At 43.1% G+C, this 20,991-nt stretch overlaps 1 protein-coding gene across 1 annotated transcript in view; it reads left to right on the plus strand.

Moving 5' to 3' along the window:
- EAF1 (ELL associated factor 1) overlaps positions 1 to 20,991 on the plus strand; it is a 52,007-nt gene that overhangs the window by 17,090 nt on the left and 13,926 nt on the right. The window contains exons 2-4 of the mRNA XM_068236248.1: positions 4,677 to 4,771; positions 9,908 to 10,044; positions 20,241 to 20,404. Of these exons, the coding sequence (XP_068092349.1) occupies positions 4,677 to 4,771; positions 9,908 to 10,044; positions 20,241 to 20,404 (396 nt within the window). The remainder of the gene's footprint in view (positions 1 to 4,676; positions 4,772 to 9,907; positions 10,045 to 20,240; positions 20,405 to 20,991) is intronic.

Here is a 20,991-nt window from a genome sequence, read left to right on the forward strand (position 1 = left end):
TATATAATGCTTTAACTTTCACTTGATGCACTAGCAACCTTTACACTTAAGCACTTTTCCCTGACGACGACTCCAATTAGGGGGTTGAAACATGTTGGATTGGTGGAGGGTTTTATGTTATATGTAGTAAGTTAACAGCAAACTAGTCAGAGTACAGGGTTGAGCATTACTATAGAATCCTTCGGTGGACATATATGCTCTGCATGGTACTATTAACCCTACTCTGTTATGGAGATGTAATTGGAAAATAAAAACAATAATAAAAAATAAGTGATTTTATATAAACCAATAAAAGTTATATTTTAATATACTTCTTAAAAAGGATCAATTATGTGTATCTTATAGAAATCAGATTTGTGAATTGCTGATTGATTATGATCAGCATAAATAGCATGTAGTAGATAGCAGCTGATGATCCTCTCAGTACTTTTCCGTGTATACCTCAGGGAAAAAACGCTGACATAGCGTGATACTGTTTTACATCAGACGGACAGGTATCCCTCCACCAACATTACTGGTCACCAGTGCTAAGTTAACAGACACCACACACCCAGTGTGTACAACTGATAGATTAAAGGCTCACCAGATCTAATGGCTGACCGTATGACAGACCAGCTCACAGCGCTTCTAATACACCTTCCTTGTCCCAGCAGAGTCTTTCTCCTTAAAAACTCAAAGCGGAATCGCAATAGTGTATTACCATTTATTAAAACAACTTAAAGGGGCACTATGGCTAAATTCTTCTTATATTCTCATTTAATATAAAATATGTGCAATTGTAGCAATGTGTAAGACTTGTATTGTGGCTGAATAAAACTCTGCTTCAATATTGCTTTACCCTAAATCAGTGCTGGAGTCCCGTCGCCAGAGAAAGCTAAGCGACGCTGAACCAGCACATTCCATTCTGCAGGAGGAGGCTGCCTTATCAGTCGTTTCATCTTAAGTTTTAATCTCCCCCTTTGATGTATCGGGAGAGGTTTCACCCAACGTCTAACTGCACATTAGTGCTGTTACAGCTCCTCTGTTCTGCCGTACGTCTCAGGACAATGAATTACGGCTCTGATGAAAAAAATGCTCCCCGCTGAGGCCCCCCTTCAGAGAAGCTGGCACAGGCAGGGTCACCACTTGTTGTCAGTTGCCATGGAGACCAGCTTCTCTTATGCACAGGATTCCAGCGTCTTGATTCAGCACACGCAAGTGCTGTGTAGCCAGTGTCCTGCTTGTGTCTCTGAAGGGGGGCCTCAGCGGGGAGCATTTTTTTCATCAGAGCCGTAAGTCATTGTCCTGAGACCTACGGCAGATCAGAGGAGCTGTAACAGCACTAATGTGCAGTTAGACGTTGGGTGAAACCTCTCCCGATACATCAAAGGGGGAGATTACAACTTCAGATGAAACGACTGATAAGGCAGCCTCCTCCTGCAGAATGGAATGTGCTGGTTCAGCGTCGCTTAGCTTTCTCTGGCGACGGGACTCCAGCACTGATTTAGGGTAAAGCAATATTGAAGCAGAGTTTTATTCAGCCACAATACAAGTCTTACACATTGCTACAATTGCACATATTTTATATTAAATGATAATTTAAGAAGAATTTAGCCATAGTGCCCCTTTAAAAGCAAGTAGTGCACTCACATTTCGCCATAAAAATATGCGCATATCATAAACCTCATACGGACGTCCTCCTCATTGTCACGCTCGCGTCTCCACACAGCAATCCGAGGCCACGCCCTACCGGTTTCGTCATATGACTCATCAGGGGCTGATGCGCATATTTTTATGGCGAAATGTGAGTGCACTACTTGCTTTTAAGTTGTTTTAATAAATGGTAATACACTATTGCGATTCCGCTTTGAGTTTTTAAGGAGAAAGACTCTGCTGGGACAAGGAAGGTGTATTAGAAGCGCTGTGAGCTGGTCTGTCATACGGTCAGCCATTAGATCTGGTGAGCCTTTAATCTATCAGTTGTACACACTGGGTGTGTGGTGTCTGTTAACTTAGCACTGGTGACCAGTAATGTTGGTGGAGGGATACCTGTCCATCTGATGTAAAACAGTATCACGCTATGTCAGCGTTTTTTCCCTGAGGTATACACGGAAAAGTACTGAGAGGATCATCAGCTGCTATCTACTACATGCTATTTATGCTGATCATAATCAATCAGCCAACGTTTCTGGTGAGCGTGATATGCGCTATTGGGATGGAGATCTTTATTGATGGACTTGATAGTGGACTGTATTGATGTATTAGGAGTTTTGGATTGTATTATGTTATGACCCTGTCTGGCTGATGTACAGAGCGCTATACTTATAATCTACAACTTTTTAGGGTGTGAATACTCACCCATTTGTACAGCGATCCATTCAGCCAGTGTGAAGCAATTAGTGTTTGACACTTAAGTATATGTACCCTGTATTGTATCTGCTAGAGTCTTGAAAAGAGGAGCGCACATACCACTTTTTCCCTACATAAATCAAATATCTACCAAGATCTGATCTAATATTAAGGGGGAACCATATGACACAAGATCAGGTATATTAATTACATGTACTATATGTATGCCTACCAAGACTTAAATGAATAAAGAGTTGACATGATGAGATAGACATGTGTATGTACAGTGCCAAGCACACACATAACTGTTGTGTTCATTTTTTGCTTTCTCTGCCTGAAAGAGTTAAACATCAAGAATGCCAGTGATGGTCTCTGTCCAGTGGGGGACCTGGTCAGACTATAGTGTAACTCTCACTGATAAGGAATTACAGCACTTTCCTGGCAGACAATGGTTCTGAGAGCAGGAAAGAGTGAAAACGGGTCAATGGTCCATAGATTTTTGCTCTGGCATATTTCAATGAATGTGTCATTGAGCAGAGACAGTACAACAGTAAAAACTTATAAAAGTAGATTAAAATATAAACTAATACTGTGGAATAAAAAAAAATAGCCTCAATCTTGTTTTACTTTAGTTGTGTTGGCTCTCTTGTTGCTGAAGTACTTTTCAAGGGGCTGCAATGCCACCCTATCTCTCCTACCATGAGACGGAGTAGCACACATGCTCTTGCTCTTTTACCAAACAGTCATTACCCTTTTCACTTGAGGATCCCTGTCTTCTCTGAGGACGAATGGGGTGGGAGTTAGGGGGTTAAATACATACCTATCCTGACGTCTTTGGGGCACAGGAGACGCTCCGCTACCTTCTTCAGCAATGCAGCAGCGGCCATGTTACAGGACACTGCCGAAGCTCTTTGGAAAACTCTGCCTGTGTAGCTGTGGCCCACCCTCAGCTCAGCAGCCACCAATCATGCAGGTGGGCGTTGCCAGAGTCTCAGCAAGTAATTTAAAAAACATCACCAGGGCCTGTCTCTGGGGGGATGTTGGGGGTTTCGGAATGATCATCTGCCTGGAGGGAAGACTTCAGGACAGGTGGGTATTTAACCTCACGACCCTCCCATCCTCCATCATTTAGACAGACTCTGTCATTTTGACCTCGAGTGTTCTTTAAAAAGTGTACCTGAGATGGGAATTAAAATATATATATATACATACCTGGGGCTTCTTCCAGCCCCCCTCCCCCCCCCAGGCTGATCGCTCCCTCGCTGTCCTTCTTCACCACCTGGTTCTTCCGCAACTGGCCCCAGAAAATCCTCCAGTCTGTGCTGGCGTAGTCTGGCTGTGCACGCTCCCCCGTCGCGCTACTGGGGATGTAGAGCATGCCTGCGGCTGGGCCGCACATTCGCAGTTGGTCCCAAACCGGAGGACTGTCCTGGGCCAATTGCAGAAGAACCAGGAGTCAGACGGGGACAGTGAGGGAGCGATGGGGCAGGAAAAACATATACATACCTGCAGTGTTCTCCCCAGGCTCTTTTAGCCGGGTGCTCCACCCAGCTAGTTTTGGTGAGCACCCGGCTGTCATCTGCTCACCTCCTCCTATGCTATAAGCAGAGTTGTGCAAAGAAGCACCAGCTCTGCATTCTCTCATATTGCTACTTTTTCATGCCACCTGGCTACTTTTTCATGCCACCCGGCTGGAAAAAAATTCTGGGAGAACACTGTACCTGGGGCTTCCTCCAGCCCTCTCCAGGGTTATCGCTCCGTCTCCCTGATTACATTTCAATGCTCTGGGGAAGAGAAGCTTCTGTCTGTGATAGAGAGATTTTCTCATTTCCACCTGTGAAAGGAAGTAAGAGAAATTGCTGCCCATGTTTACATCTGAGTGATTTACCCTGGCCTTCCTGTTGTGACATAAAAGGGAGAAGTCTCCAGCAAGGACTGCATTCAAACTTTTTTTATCCATTTATATGCAGGAGCAAACAGATTGCACAGAAAGCTCATGGTGAACCAGAACTCCTAGGAGTGTGTAAGGGGCTACAGTGGACCTATAAGCTCTCTTATTAAAATGCCATGGTAAACAAAAGTTTGCTTTCTTAAAACAGAGTGAGCTTAGAGATGTCTCCCACAATGCATCACTGCTGAAATATGCAAATTATCCATTGGTGCCCCTGGAAGAAGGTTCATATAAAGGCTATAAAAGGAACAGGAAGAAAGGAAAACAAAACAAAAACTAACAATGAAATGGGATGTAATCACAGTATATCCTTCAGAAAAGTTTTACCGGTAAATTATGTGAAGTCAAATCAGAGAATGCAATGTAAACATTTGTGCTTTTTCTCTTTTTTGTCTAGATGATTTTAAACCAGCTTCTATCGATACCTCCTGTGAGGGGGAACTTCAAGTTGGTAAAGGAGACGAAGTCACGATTACCTTACCACATATACCAGTAAGTCAAAGACATTTCCTGACTGAAAGCTTAAAGCTCTGGTTATGTTGATGGCTAAATCCAGGCAGAGCACTTTTCCACAATGAGAAGACTGTTGCACAAAACACCAATTTAGTTTGAGGTTTGGAAGAAAGATCTGCTTACATCACCTCAAGGCTGGTACACACAATGCAATTTCCTGTCAAATCGATAATTTCCGGTTATCTGATTTGCTCTTGGTTGAGAATAGGATTGATTTTGTGTAGTACTGACATGTCGGAAATGATCAATTCGACCCATCAATCTGATGGGAAATTGCATTGTGTGTACCAGACATCCGGTTATTGTTATGTCACTATTGTTAAGATATCATTGATAAGATTGCAAATGTTTAAGTGTACTCTAGGTGGAGCAGAGTGTTTATACAGCAACTCTATTGCAGTATAATCTGACAACAACAACAACAAAAACTAACATAACTGTTTACACTGTAAGAGATGCACCCTGTGTAGTTAAAGGGATACTTAAGCCTGGAATAATAAATCAGTTTTACTCACCTGGGTCTTCTAACACCCCCTACAGCCGTCACTCACGGATCTTCCTGTCCCCCGCCGTGAGCTAGTTTAGTTTCGCCGACAGGCCTGGCCACCTGTAGTCTTTTTTGCATTTCCGTCTGCAATAGCATCCTGCGCAGGGCGCTGTTGCGGGTGGGAACGCAAAGAAGGAGACACGTGGCCAGGTCTGCGCAGGCGCAGTAAGCCTGTTGGCCGAAAAAGTAACTAGCTGGCGGCGGGGGACAGGAGGATCCGTGAGTGACTGTGAGGGCACTGGACAACTGCAGGGGGCTGGTAAAAGCCCCAGGTGAGTAAAACTGGTATTTTTTTTTATCCCTTTAAGAATGGGGTGGGTGTTTTCCAAATGTGGCAATCGTTATGCCTGTGAGCTCTGATTGCCACTTCCCGTTTCCACTGTCGATTCCTGTTTACTTCTTCGAATGTCATATTTATACATTTGCTATGAACTCATTGCTGCTTTATAGGTCGCCTAATAATGTTTGCCACTTTGAAAGCAGCATGGTGGCATAGTGGTTAGCTCTCTTGCCTTACAGCGCTTGGTCCCCGGTTTGAATCCCAGCTGGGAAACTATCTGCATGGGGTTTGTATATTCTCCTTGTGTCTGCATTGGTTTCCTCCGGACACTGTTTTCCTCCCACATCCCAAAAACTATACAGATACGTTAATTTGCTTCCCCTTAAATTGGCCCTAGACTACGATACGTATGCCACACGATACATACAAAGCCACATGACTATGTTAGGGATTAGATTTTGAGCCCCTCTGAGGGACAGTTATGCGACAAGACAATAGTATAAAAATACCACTGTTCTCCAAAGGCAGCCAATCACATTCTCCACTTTTTATTATTATTATTTAGTATTTATATAGGTCCAACATCTTCCTCAGCACTGTAGAGAGTATCTACAATCTACCTTATAGATTGTTGCGGTAGCAGTGCGCATACTGGGGAAGTCTCATGATGCACTTCCCGTTTGGAAGTGTGCACATGACTTAAGGGACAGACACAAGTGACGTCTGACATCACTTGCGTAAGCATTCGGGGGGCAGAGGCACGCAGATTTCCTTAATTTGCATGCCCCGGTGAGATGCGCTGCAGTAGTCTTTTATGCATTATTATTATTTTATTTTTTTTATTTATAGAGTGCCAACATATTCTGTAGTACTGTACCACGTGCAAACATACTACGTTGAGGAGCATAGATACATGAGCAGTTCAACATACTGTACAATCTGGACAGCCAGTGACACAAGTACAGAAACATACAATTGATGTGTAGCTTGAATAACATCACCAATACTGATAGACGTTCATTACGTGATAAATTGCACTGAAACAGGAAACAAAAGGGGGAGGTCCCTGCTCTTGTGGGCTTACAATCTAGAAAGTAGTGGGGTGGAAACATTAGGGGAGTAGACAAATGGGTTAGCAGATGAGGCTGTGAGGCTTTAATTCTAGCTATAGCAGATTATAAGCTTGACTGAAAAGATGTGTCTTGAGAGTATGTAAATAATTTCCAAGCATGGAGCATGACAGATAGGCTGTGGTAGAAAGTTTCAAGGGAGAGGTGACACTCGCTTAGTTTTCCTTGATATTAACATTTGAAAATAAGAAATATATCAATGCAAAGAGTGGGAATATATATATATATATAGGATGTGTGCTCCTAATCCATTGATAGGTTTGATGCAATGAATGTGTTTGCGTGTCTGCACTATGCATGTTACAGGGCCAGAGTTAGGACACCTATGTTTACCTGGGTACTTCTGCGCAGTATAGGTGATTAAGCATAAGAATGCATTCTTCTGTGAACTAAAACCCTGGCTTTTAATTTAGCTGTAGGGATAACAGTTGTGCCTGGATGAGTGAATCTGTGAATGCAATTGTTTGGACATTTGCATGTGAGTGTGCGAAGGGTTAATAGATTTTTGCTGTTTTCTAGCCACACCCCCTTCAGCACCTCCCTTTCCCTAATAATTTATTTAATGTCCTAACTAGAGACGATGTGCCTGGATATATGTATGTTTATATATATATATATATATATATATATATAGTGGTTTGCAAAAGTATTCTGCCCCCTTGAAGTTTTCCACATTTTGTTATATTACTGCCACAAACATGAATCAATTTTATTGAAATTCCATGTGAAAGACCAATACAGTACACGTGAAAAGTGAAACGAAAATCATACATGATTCCAAACATTTTTTACAAATAAATAACTGCAAAGTGGGGTGTGCGTAATTATTCAGCCCCCTGAGTCAATACTTTGTAGAACCACCTTTTGCTGCAATTACAGCTGTCAGTCTTTTAGGGTATGTCTCTACCAGCTTTGCACATATAGAGACTGAAATCCTTGCCCATTCTTCTTTGCAAAACAGCTCCAGCTCCGTCAGATCAGATGGACAGCACTTGTGAACAGAAATTTTCAGATCTTGCCACAGATTCTCGATTGGATTTAGATCTGGACTTTGACTGGGCCATTCTAACATATGGATATGTTTTTGTTTTAAACCATTCCATTGTTGCCTCGGCTTTATGTTTAGGGTTGTTGTCCTGCTGGAAGATGAACCTCCGCCCCAGTCTCAAGTCTTTTGCAAACTCCAAGAGGTTTTCTTCCAAGATTGCCCTGTATTTGGCTCTATTCATCTTCCAATCAACTCTGACCAGCTTCCCTGTCCCTGCTGAAGAGATGCACCCCCCGGGCATGATGCTGCCACCACCATATTTGACAGTGGGGATGGTATGTTGAAAGTGATGTGCAGTGTTAGTTTTCCGCCACACATAGCGTTTTGCATTTTGGCGAAAAAGTTCAATTTTGGTCTCATCTGACCAGAGCACCTTCTTCCACATGTTTGCTGTGTCCCCCACATGGCTTGTGGCAAACTGCAAAAGGGATTTCTTATGCTTTTCTGTTAACAATGGCTTTCTTCTTGCCACTTTTCCATAAAGGCCAACTTTGTGCATTGCACAGCTAATAGTTGTCCTATGGACAGATTCCCCCACCTGAGCTGTAGATCTCTGCAGCTCGTCCAGAGTCACCATGGGCCTCTTGACTGCATTTCTGATCAGCACTCTCCTTGTTCGGCCTGTGAGTTTAGGGGGACGGCCTTGTCTTGGTAGGTTTACAGTTGTGCTATACTCCTTCCATTTCTGAATGATCGCTTGAACGGTGCTCCGTGGGATGTCAAGGCTTTGGCAATCTTTTTGTAGCCTAAGCCTGCTTTAAATTTCTCAATTTATCCCTGACCTGTCTGGTGTGTTCTTTGGACTTCATGGTGTTGTTGCTCCCAATATTCTCTTAGACAACCTCTAAGGCCGTCACAGAGCAGCTGTATTTGTACTGACATTAGATTACACACAGGTGCATTCTATTTAGTCATTAGCACTCATCAGGCAATGTCTATGGGCAACTGACTGCACCCAGACCAAAGGGGGCTGAATAATTACGCACACCCACTTTGCAGTTATTGATTTGTAAAAAATGTTTGGAATCATGTATGATTTTCATTCCTCTTCTCATGTGTACACCACTTTGTATTGGTCTTTCACGTGGAATTCCAATAAAATTGATTCATGTTTGTGGCAGTAACATGACAAAATGTGGAAAACTTCAAGGGGGCCGAATACTTTTGCAAACCAGTGTGTGTGTGTGTATGTATATATATATATATATATATATATATATATATATATATATATATATATATATATATATATATACCCTCCTTCCCCGAAATTAAGACATCCCCTGAAAGTAAGCCCTAGTAGGAATTTTGAGCATACTCGAAATATAAGCCCTACCCTGAAAGTAAGCCCTAGCGGCCGTAAGGGGGAAAAATATGGAAACTTATGCTATTACTAGAGCCCATAGTCTTGGGGGCAAGTAGAGACGGGACACAGGAGGACAGGGAATAGAGGAGGATACAGGTGCAGAGGGGGACACCAGGGGACACTAAAAGTACAAAGGGAAAAAAAAGTGGCACACAAGAGGTTGATCCAGCAGAGGAAAAGGTGTCACAGTGGGGAAGTCAGGAGGACACACAGCACAGGAACTGAAATATAAGACATCCCCTGAAAATAAGCCCTAGCACATCTTTTGGTGCAAAAATTACTATAAGACACTGTCTTATTTTCGGTGAAAGACGGTATATATATATATATATATATATATATATATATATATATATAATACATAAATCTGTATCTGTACATCAGTCCTAAAAGAGGGACAAAATAAGAGTGATGGAATGATTTGCTTCCCAAAGAGGGACTGTCCCTCCAAAAAAAGACGATTGGGAGCCATGCTGGAGGTCCGCTCTAAGCAAGTGGCTGCCATTTTATGGACAGTCAGAAGGACAGACAGTTACCCGAGAACTCCAACTTCACATTTGTCACCAAATTAAATCTCAGACTTGTGTGTTGTAAAAGTGAGAATAAAGAGCATCACAGCAGGCACACAAGGATGTTACTGTACAGTCATGCAAGTCATAGACATTACCAGTGATAAATAAGATGAATTCAAGTTTTCATTTTCTGTTCAATTAGACCATGAATAAAAACTGTTGTTTATTTCAGGGCTCGACACCTCCAATGACTGTGTTCAAAGGGAATAAGAGACCTTACCAGAAGGACTGCGTTCTGATAATAAACCATGACACTGGAGAATATGTCCTGGAGAAGCTGAGCAGCAGTATACAAGTCAAAAAGACTAGGTATAAGCAAAGGATCCTAACAGGCTTCTTTAACCTCTCAGGTCCCTGTTATATTCTGTTAAATGCGCTGTGCAGTAGCAGCTGTGTAGAGAGTACACACCTGCACTTTTATGTCTGACCAGGGCTGCATCTTACTGTCTGAGCCCCAACAAGAATATGAAAGCTTAGAATGTAAAATCAGCATATTAACGTCACTCCACCAGCTAGTACATATTATTATTATTATTATTTTGGCTTTATATAGTGACAGCTATACAAACAGTTACTAATGGGTTAGAGAGAAAACACAATTAAACAGTACAGTGATGCATCGTACATGGAGGTGGAAAATATGTAACCACTGTACACAGCAGTAACACATAAGGGAAAAGAGAGCCCTGCCCCTTTGAGGTTACAGTCCTCCTTTTTTATAGTTTGCAGGCTATGTTTGTAGTGTGAGTGTCTTTCTGCGTATATTGATGCCTTCTATGTGTATGTAAGCAATGTGAATTCTAAATGCAGACCTCTTCCAGTCTAGTCCTGAGTCTCCTGGAGGCCATTGATGTGAAAAGGGCGCCGGGAAATTTGGGTGCAAGGTGAAGCCGAAAGATGGCTCACCTTCCTGTAGCTATTACCCTGCCTATTTTAAAAACTATTTCTCTACTTGGCTGCCTATCAGTTTTGTTCTCCATGTAATTCAGGCTCCAGCTATAACTGGCACCCATGTTACTCAATGAGCTATAGCCATAGTTCTCATTACGGCCAATGGTGGTACCCATATTGCGAGCGCCACGTGATGCCCAAATTACCTGTTTCTCCTGGAGGTGTACTGGAGTTTAGAAATGGATTTGCACTTTTCTTAACTGTAGTGCAGTTCTAGAAATTCATGCTAAACTGCAGAGCTCCGTGATTAGCCTGCTAGGAGGAGGGAAGAGGAGGGAGGGAGAAACCGCCTCGTACAGGCTGAAAAAAAACCCAAAAAACTGACACAGCGATCGGACACCTCCGGCGGCATGTCCCCTTAGGGACAAAACAAGGAGGTGAGTCCGATCGCTGGGCTCCATAGCTGGGCTTTGCAGGAGGCTGAAAAAACTGCACAGCCCAGCTTAGCTAAAAAGAGCCTGGTCGTTAGGGGGGGTTAAGCCTGGGGTCCTAAAGTGGTTACGAAGAAAAAAACTGTCGGAAATGCTTTGAAAAATATAGCCCAGCGTATCAGGCATTGTAACTGGTAGTCCAGCATAAAAAATGTGTATATCACATAGGTCTGAAGTAAGTATAGCTAATAGCAAAGCTCCAATCAGTATAGATATACTGTATGTTGTGTTAGCTAGTCAGGAAGAGAACAAAGCAAATGCAGGGCATCAAAAGAAAGGGTAGAAAAGGATGTGCTGGTTGGCAGTCCACAGGGAGGATGGACACATGGTCATGATACAGGGACAAGAAGTCAAGGACATAAGCCTGTTTTGTCTGCAATGTATACTATTTGAGATGCATTTGAAACTGGTAAAATAATATGGATTAATTTAATTACTTCCTAGGAGAATGGATGTCCTTATGATAAGAAATTCTTAGTATCATTGAAGTAAATAGTTGAGTTTGTCAGCTGTAGATATCATTAAGTTTAATGCCACATATTATTTCAAACTGCTTACATGTTATATTTGAATAAAGATACTCAGTTACTCCACAGTGATGGTCAGAGCAGCTGTTGGCAACTCAGTTTGAGCAGGAGTGAAAAATAAGCAACACTCATACAGGAATAGGAAAGAACCTGGATGGGTCTGTACTGGGGCAAGTGGAAAACAGAGTACAGATTCAAGGGCAGACAAGTAAAGGCATTCTGGCATACAGTGAGCACAGGAAATTTATAGCTGGATGGAAATGGAAAGGCATGTTTTGATATCATTAAAGAAAATCTGTAATGAAAAAACGTCCCCTGGGGGGTACTCACCTCAGGTGGGGGAAGCCTCCGGATCCTATTGAGGCTTCCCCCGTGCTCCTCGGTCCCACGGTGGCGGCGAAAATCCTCCCGGAGCAGCGGCGATGTAAATATTTACCTCCGTGGCTCCAGCGCAGGTGTAGTATCCGCTCTTCCCACGGAGATAGGCAGATATAGCCGATCTCCGTCGGGCCACTCTACTGCGCAGGCTCAAGTCTCCTGCGCCTGCGCAGTAGAGCGGACCTGACGGAGATCGGCTTTTTCCGCCTATCTCCGTCAGAAGAGCCGAAACAGCGCCCCCGCTGGAGCCTGGAAAGGTAAATATTGAGCAGGCTGTCGGATTTGTCGGGCCGGCTTTGAAGGGCTGCAGCAAGACCCCTGTGGGACAGAGGAGGATGGGGGAAGCCTCATTAGGATCCTGAGGCTTCCCCCTCCCGAGGTGAGTACCCCCCAGGGGACGTTTTTCTCATTACAGTGTCTCTTTAAATAAACTTTTAGGCAGTGCTGATATGTGTGTTCAGAAGATTTTTAGGAAGAGTGCAATTTCTTTTGTTGAATATTTTCCAAGTAAATGAAGTGTGTCACCTGCACAGTTAAATTGCACTCTTTCTAATCACTTACCGTCTTTCCCTGAAATTAAGACATCCCCTGAAAATAAACCGAGTATGCTCGAAATATAAGCCTTAACCTGAAAGTAAACAGTGGCAGTAGGGGAAAAAGTATGGCAACTTGTGTTATTACCGGAGCCCATGGTCTCGCGGGTGGGACCATGGCTCCGTCATTGGGCCAATCACTGCACTCACTGCTACTCAGCAAGGGCAGTGATTGGCCCACTACGGGATCCATGGTCCCACCTGCGAGACCATCGGCTTCAGTAGAAACACAAATTGTTGTACTTCTTTCCCATAGGGTGAAGCTCGGGGGCACAGTGGCATGGAGCTGGGGGAAAGAATCGGAGGACAAGGGGGACACCAAGAGGACATGAGGAACAGCAGAAGACAAAGCAGGGGACAAGGAGGACATAGGGGTACACCAGAAGGACACTAAAGGTATAAGGGGGACACGGGTACACAAGAAGTGGATCCAGTAGAGGAAGAGGCGGCACAATGGGGAAGGCAGGAGGACACACAGCACAGGAAATTGTGCGTTCATAGAAATGTAAGACATCCCCTGAAAACAAGTCCAAGCACATCTTTTGGTGCAAAACTTAAAGACAGTGTCTGATTTTCGGGGAAACAAGGTAAATGCCAAGCCTATATTTGGATTATTTAATTTTTTCATAAAGAACTAACATATTACACAGTGCTGGACCAGAAATAAAAAATGTCCATGATTACAAATGCCAACAAAAGTTGTGATAATAGAATGCCTTGGTGTGACAGGTAAAGATTGGAAGAATCTCAGAAATACAGCCACTGATATAAATCCAAGCTGTAAGTTGGATATACATTTGGTCCATTTTTGAAATATGGATCTAATCCAATTTTATGTAAAAGCTTCCATCACATTCGTTTCAAAGTCCCACGTATCCTGTTTCTGGAACTCTTGTCTAGCAGCCATCTGTGTTTGTATGTCCTTCCTGTGTTTTTGTGAACCTCTTTTAGTTTCTCTGGTTTCCTTCCACATCCCAAAAACATACTAGTACAGTATGTTCATTGGTAGCATATATGCCCACTAGATGGTAACTGTGCAGGGCTGTCTTGACCGAAAACTTAGTGTCTGCCCCATTACGTCATTTAGCAAAACAAATGAACGGGTGTATTGTTTCCCTCCTTTCCCTGCTTTGTTCTACCTGCCTCCCTACCTGCATAACAACAGTACATATTGTTTGGCTGTAGCCAGGAGATGTGTCTGCTTGAGCTTGTGCCTTGGACTGTCACCCAAGCAGCTCTGAGTAAGCAGCAGCCAGTTGCAGAAATAGTTTTTTTTCTTTGTGTAGCCGCCCCTTGATTGGCTAATGCCAAATCAGTCAGTAGCTAAGTCATATTGTAATCCGCCCTGTAAACAGAGGGGGCGCTCTGGTTGCCTTTTAAAGTAGTGGATGTCACAGGCAGTTAATAAAGGCTGCTTTTTACACTTATGTTCCCTATTAGTTTGCTGGTTTAAAGATATTTCAGGATTCTTTCAACCCTATATTGTCATTTTTAAACAAATGAAACCCCTTATGATTTCACAGATAATATTTGGTGTAATTTCTTTCTCTTTACCTAGGTAGCACAAATGTTCATCATTTTCAGTTGACAACTACCGGTATATCAGATAGCTTTCGGAGTTTAATTCACCATGCATATTCTACAACGTACTGTATATCTGGATGTCTTTTGAATTCAGTAGAGCATCACTGCTCTCTGCTGGACAGTTATATATATGCCTTTACAACAAAGAACTCTTTATTACAAATGATGTTATCAGCCATTTATTCTTCTTTTTTTTTTTTTTTTTTTTTTACAAGAGGAATTGGTTTGTCTCAACATTGTTTATGGCAGTTTCAAACATGCTATGCTTTTGCTAGACTTTAGCATTTCAATTCAGGTGTGGAATATAGCTTGAATTAGACTATCCTGTCTAGCCAATCTATAATATCAGATGATGATGGCGAGAAGAAGTTTGATTTCTCCTTATCAATGAGTCTCAGCCTAGCAGGATATTGTATGCTGCACTTTGCTCTGTACGGAGTCACTTTTTAATATTAGAAAAATCAGTATATTGTCTCTGTTCTCGATGGCAAATCTGCAAACTGGTTATTTATTGTATTGTTCTTCACTTCATCAGACTCTCTGGTGGATGTCTACAGGTAGCTATGCATCAGGTGACTTGGCGGTCAATCGACCATCTGATTCGATTACTATAATCGAATCGGATGAAAATCGGTGCATGCCAGATCGACAATGCAACCAATTTTGGGCCGAAATTGGTCGCATGAATTGGATGGACATGCTGCAAGATGTTGTACCGACTTGCTCAATTGGGTGCACGGCGGTAATGCCAAGCGAAATCCGGATGAACGCCGAAAACCCCAGGAGCTGTTCTTCCCCCCCCCCCCCCCCCCCCCGTGTATAAATGTACATGTGCGTTTATACATTGCCTGTTTGTTGTCCGATCCGCCGCTTTTCCATTGGCCCCATACACGTAGCCAGCGCATGTGTGATGTCACATGCCAAGCTGACGGCATGTATGAGGCTAATGGAAGAGGGATTCAGAAAACAGACACTGTGACACAGGACAGGTAATGTATAAACGCACACATGTATCTTTATTATTATTGATTTATAAAGCTTTATAAATAAGGGAACAGCAGCGCATGGGGCGGACTCGATATTCGAGAGATTTCATGCTGAAATCAATCGGCCTGCGGTGTGTGGGCAGCTGACAGATCTCTCTCCGATCAGATAGAAATTTGTCTCTTGGTCGAATCTGCCCATCATCGCCTGATGTATGGGCACCTTAGATGGACCCTTTTTTTCCCTGATCAGGTAGATCAAGCCAACATTTTTGGATAGTGTCCCTGATTTGGAGCAGTGAGCTCTATCTCATGTTAGTTTATTTGACACGGAAGTGAACAGCCTTTAGGCTCATACACACACCCAACGAGTGCACAACATGCACACAACCACATATGTGCGAGCTGATGAACTACACGACCATGATGACCTCCACAACCTTTATATCCACACGTCTAGACGGACAACAGACTTACAAACTACCAACTCATTTACATAATGCATACAAAACTAGTACAAGTCGTTCAAACCACTTGTGCACATGGACCAACTGCACAATATCAGATGACTATAGGCCAACATAGATCCGACAATTGGATAGGGTGCAACGCCTGTTATCAGTCGCTCGTCAAGTCGTTTGCATGCGTACACATGCCTGATAGACATCCAAGTCAGTTTTGTTGAGCGTGTGTACGGTCCTTTTGGCTTTCCTTTTCATCTTTGTAGCAGCCACGTTATCTGTCTTTGCACAACACAGCAGAGTGATTGTCGACTTATCTTGGGGAAATTACCATAGGAACTTCCCTGGGTGGCAGTTGAGTTGTTTTTCATCTTGGCTGCCAGTGATGCCAGTGATTTCAGTTTGTCAAACATCTGGCTTGGTTAGAGCAGCAAGCAGTAATGGAAGTCTTTCTGTGGATGTATGCACATCTTGGCCATGGATACACACAAAGCTTTGTGTCTCTGTCTCAGACCACCTCTGTCTGTAGCCACTCTATTTCACAGCTTCCGATTACAGAACAGATCCAGTCCTTCTACAACTCTCCTCCATTACAGAGATTAGGTATTACAGTGAAAACCTTCATCGTGGGCTACACTCTGCCTGTTCAGTAAGCCAGCACTAATTCAGTAGGAGACCTTTGGCAAGTCTCCCTTACACTCCTACTGCCAATAGAGCGCGCCCTAGTGGCTGCTGCTCTGCTCTGGCGCTTTGAGTCCGCAAGGAGAAAAGCGCAATATAAATGTTATTTGTCTATTTGTGTGTCACTAGATACAAAACTGATCTCTGAAGGGCTAGAGAAGAGCTGGCAGTGTATTCTGCATTGACTCACACTCCTGACTTGCAGAGGCTTCTCATATCATTTTCTGGCTTGCAACACAGGTTCGTGGCTCCATATCTGTGTGAGAAGCATGCATAATTTGATGCTGTTATAGAGCAATAGCAGATGCTGATTCCATAGTAGTTTCAAATTTAGCTTTAATGCTATGCATGTCCAGTGTTTTTGCTTCATTGTCCACTAAGGTAACATCTCTTATGAATTTGTATAGGCTATCTGTGGGATTCTCCACACATCTGAAACATATGGTACATACATAAGTACATACAAACATGCTAGTAAGTCTTTTGACTCTGTATGAGCGACGTGTTAATGCATAAAGACCCATATGTGATTTTGTTGGTGACATTAGACTGAGGGCCTGATTAGTATATGAGGATGATGACAGTGCCTATAAAAAGCATGTACCGCTTTTTAAAGACCGCTATTGCAGAAAATTGTCAAATTTAAAATCCAAGTGTATGCATATGTATAAAATGTGTATTTGGTCCACAGTAACATGCATTACAAATTACTTTTCTCCCATGTTGCTGTCACTTACAATAGGTTATAGAAATATGACAAAATTGACAGATTTTGGATAAGTCCATCTCCTCATGGTGGGATCTCAGGGTTTCCTTTATTTTAAAAAGCACAAAATAGTTTTGTTTTTTTAAAATCATTCAAATAAATACTTTTGTGTAAAAGAAATACTGAAAATCACCCATGGGAAGATTGACTAGTCTTAAATCTGTCAGATTTTTACTGCCTAATGTAAATGATAGCAAGACAGGAAAACATATTTTATAGTGCATTTCACTCTGGGAGAAATGTACGTCTTATAAGTACAAGTATACGTTTTTTGTTTTTTTTTGCAATAGTGGTCTTTTTTAAGTTTTCATGTTTTATTTGCAGAGAGTATTGAATCACAGTGGAATTATTATTATTATTATTATTATTATTATTATTATATTCATACTCAACAACAGGAATAGACTTACGGTATTCAAGTTAAAGTGAATACAAACTCTGTAACGGTTTATCCACACAAACCAGCAGTCATTGGGTCCGATCCAATTCATGTTTCTCCTAGCAGATAATTTTTCATCTTCTGTTTAAAATATCTTTTTAGCACTTTGCAATGTAGATGTAAGTGAAAAAGTACTGTTCAAATTATTCTGAGTATTTTCTGGTTTGCTGGTGGCTTAAAAGACATTATATTGATATGGTGTGAACATATCACCTAGGAGAAAACCTAGGAGAAACAGTGAATTGGATCCAGCCCATTGTCTCTTATGCTATGAATACAGGATCATGGGCGTCCGCACCCTGGGCAAAATGGGGTGGACGCCCCCCCCCCCCCCGGCCGCCCCCTGCTGGCTAGTGGCTGCAGGCAGCCCAGTGTCAGACCTCCGATCAGCTGGCGACGAGTGAGGGTGCTAGGACCTCGTGGACACCTCACTGATATGGGGAAGTGACATCACTTCCGCATATGCAGCGTGGTGTTCACGGAGTACCGTGCGCCTGCTCTCACTGGTCGCCGGCTGATTCTAAGGTCTGACTCCAGCTGCTGCTGTCACTAAGGTGAGGGGCGCACCTGTCACTTCATACACTGGCGGGCTCCTGTCACTACCTAAACTTGGGGAAACCTATCACTACCCAAACTGGGGGGCTCCTGTCACTACCTAAACTAGGGGCTCCTGTCACTACCTAAACTTGAGAAAATCTATCACTACCTAAACTGGGGGGCTCCTGTCACTACCTAAACTGGGGGGAACCTGTCACTACCTAAACTAGGGGCTCCTGTCACTACCTAAACTTGAGAAAATCTATCACTACCTAAACTGGGGGGCTCCTGTCACTACCTAAACTGGGGGGCTCCTGTCACTACCTAAACTAGGGGCTCCTGTCACTACCTAAACTTGAGAAAATCTATCACTACCTAAACTGGGGGGCTCCTGTCACTACCTAAACTGGGGGGAACCTGTCACTACCTAAACTGGGGGGAATCTGTCACTACCTAAACTGGGGGCTCCTGTCACTACCTAAACTGGGGGGAATATGTCACTACCTAAACTGGGGGGAACCTCTCACTACCTAAACTGGGGGCTCCTGTCACTATCTAAACCGGGGGGCACCTGTGTCGGAGGCACTCTCAGTCTAATTCCTACTATAGTCCTAGTCTAATGTCCCACCATTGCTAAGTTCATGTAAATTTGGCTCCACCTGTGACCACACCCACATCCTGGTCTGACCACACCCATTTTTTGGTGCTACGTACTGCACTACTACCCAATTACAGCGCGCGCAAGATTCTCCCCGTATTTCGGCGCGGCGCATGGTTGCCTCCCCTTTTTTGCCCCCCCCCACCCCCTCCCCCGGAACATTTTCTGAGGACGCCCATGTACACGATTCGTTTCTGCTGCAGATTGATGGTTCGATAGATAATTTTCGCCATATCCGATCTCCCGTTCGATCATTTTGCAGCTTGATTTCTGTTAGAAGTAAATGGAAAAAGATAAGAAAAACGAGCGGAAGATAGGAGGATCGACTGCAGAATCGGGCAGGAAAAACGATCGAACAGAGAATCGAGCGGCAGAAACGCATTGTGTATTCACAGCATTACATCGGTTCTCACTCCAAATGCTGACATGATGAAGATGGTCGTAATTTTCACAAAAGGCTGCTTTTTGGGGAGATGTGGGCTTTGTTTTCTGCACAGATCACAGTATTTGCTATGTACCTCAGGATTCACTCCTTCCCAGAAATCTCCCAGTTATGTTGTGCTTAATTTCTTCCCACCGAGTCTCCCAGGTTAAACATGCAGAGTTCAGGTTTGACCAAACCACTCGTTTGTAAAGTAGACCAACTGACCTTCTTTTCTGTAGCTGCATCTAATTGGAAAGGAAAGACAGATGATTGACAGAACATTGTGTCATCATACACGTCTACGGAGCAACTAAGGTCCCTGTATTTCACAATATGGCATGTTTATGCAATTTGCATTGTTTCAAAATAAATAAATATGTCGAGCATCCATATCCCTCTCAGTTCAAGTGTGCTTTATAGCCACACATTGGGGTTTACCGTACTTGCTTTTTCCGATGGCTGTAGATAATCCAAAATACTCTTAGACAATAGCAATGTTATGATGTGCAATTTGATTAAATAAAATCTTTAATGAAAAAAACCCACCTTGGGGGATACTTACCTCGGGAGGGGGAAGCCTCTGGATCCTTATGAGGCATCGCCCGTCCTCCTTCGTCCCTCCTTTGCAGTGCTTGAAGCCCCCTGAACACTGGGGAGGTAAATATTTACCTACCGCCCGCAACAGGCGCAGTATCGGCTTTTCATTCGGGCTCAGGCGGAATAGCAGAGCCAGATCGGGTCCGCTCTACTGTGCAGGCACAGTCTGTGATGGAGCTAGGGAAGGTAAATATTGCAGGCACTACTGCGCCTTTGCCACAGCCGACAGGCTTGTTGGCTGTGGTTTCAGAGCAGGCAGTGCTGGAACAGAGGGAGAGAGGAGGATAGGGAAAGCCTCATTAGGATCCAAAGGCTTCCCCCTCCCAAGGCAAGTATCCCCCAGGTGTTTTTTTTTTTTCATTACAGCGTCTCTTAAAGTAAACTGGAGTTTCTCACTATCTTGTTTCTCGTTTCTCTGTGAATGGAACTGGAAGATGTCAATATTTGAGTAATGAAATATGGTCACAAGATAATATGTAGAATTCTTTGTTTCAGGGCTGAAGGCAGCAGCAAAATTCAGGCTCGCTTGGAACAGTCTGCACGTTCTTCACAGCCAAGCTCCCAGTTCAAGACCCCATCCAAAGTGTCTGCTGGACCTAAAACCTCTCCTGTGAAAGATCACCCATCGCCAGAGCCTCAGCTGGATGACATAAAGAGAGGTAAGGGGATGCTACTTATGCTTTGACAAGATTACTGCTTAAAGGATACCCAAAGTGACATTTGACATGATGAGATAGACATGTGTAAGTACAGTGCCTAGCACACAAATAACTATGCTGTGTTCCTTTTTTTCTTTCTCTGCCTGGAAGAGTTAAATATCAGGTATGTAAGTGGCTCAGAAAGGAAGTGACTAGAGTGTGACCCTCACTGATAAGAAATTCCCCTTTTTATCTCTTTCTTGCTCTCAGAAGCCATTTTCTGCTAGGAAAGTGTTTTATAGTTGGAATTTTTTATCAGTGAGGGTCACACTGTAGTCACTTCCTGTCTGAGTCAGCCACTTACATACCTGATATTTAACTCTTCCAGGCAGAGAAAGAAAAAAAGAAACATAGCCTAGTTATTTGTGTGCTAGGCACTGTACATACACATGTCTATCTCATTATGTCACATGTCAGTTTGGGTATCCTTTAACATCTCTGTATTTAGAAGAAAATGTGTCAACTGTGTCATAGGCTAGGATAACCATTTTATTACATGGAAACTATGGAGTTCTCTATACCAAGAATCTGAAAATCGCCACATCCTG

This window comes from Hyperolius riggenbachi, chromosome 5 (assembly GCF_040937935.1).
Source record: "Hyperolius riggenbachi isolate aHypRig1 chromosome 5, aHypRig1.pri, whole genome shotgun sequence".
Classification (NCBI taxonomy): Eukaryota; Metazoa; Chordata; class Amphibia; order Anura; family Hyperoliidae; genus Hyperolius; species Hyperolius riggenbachi.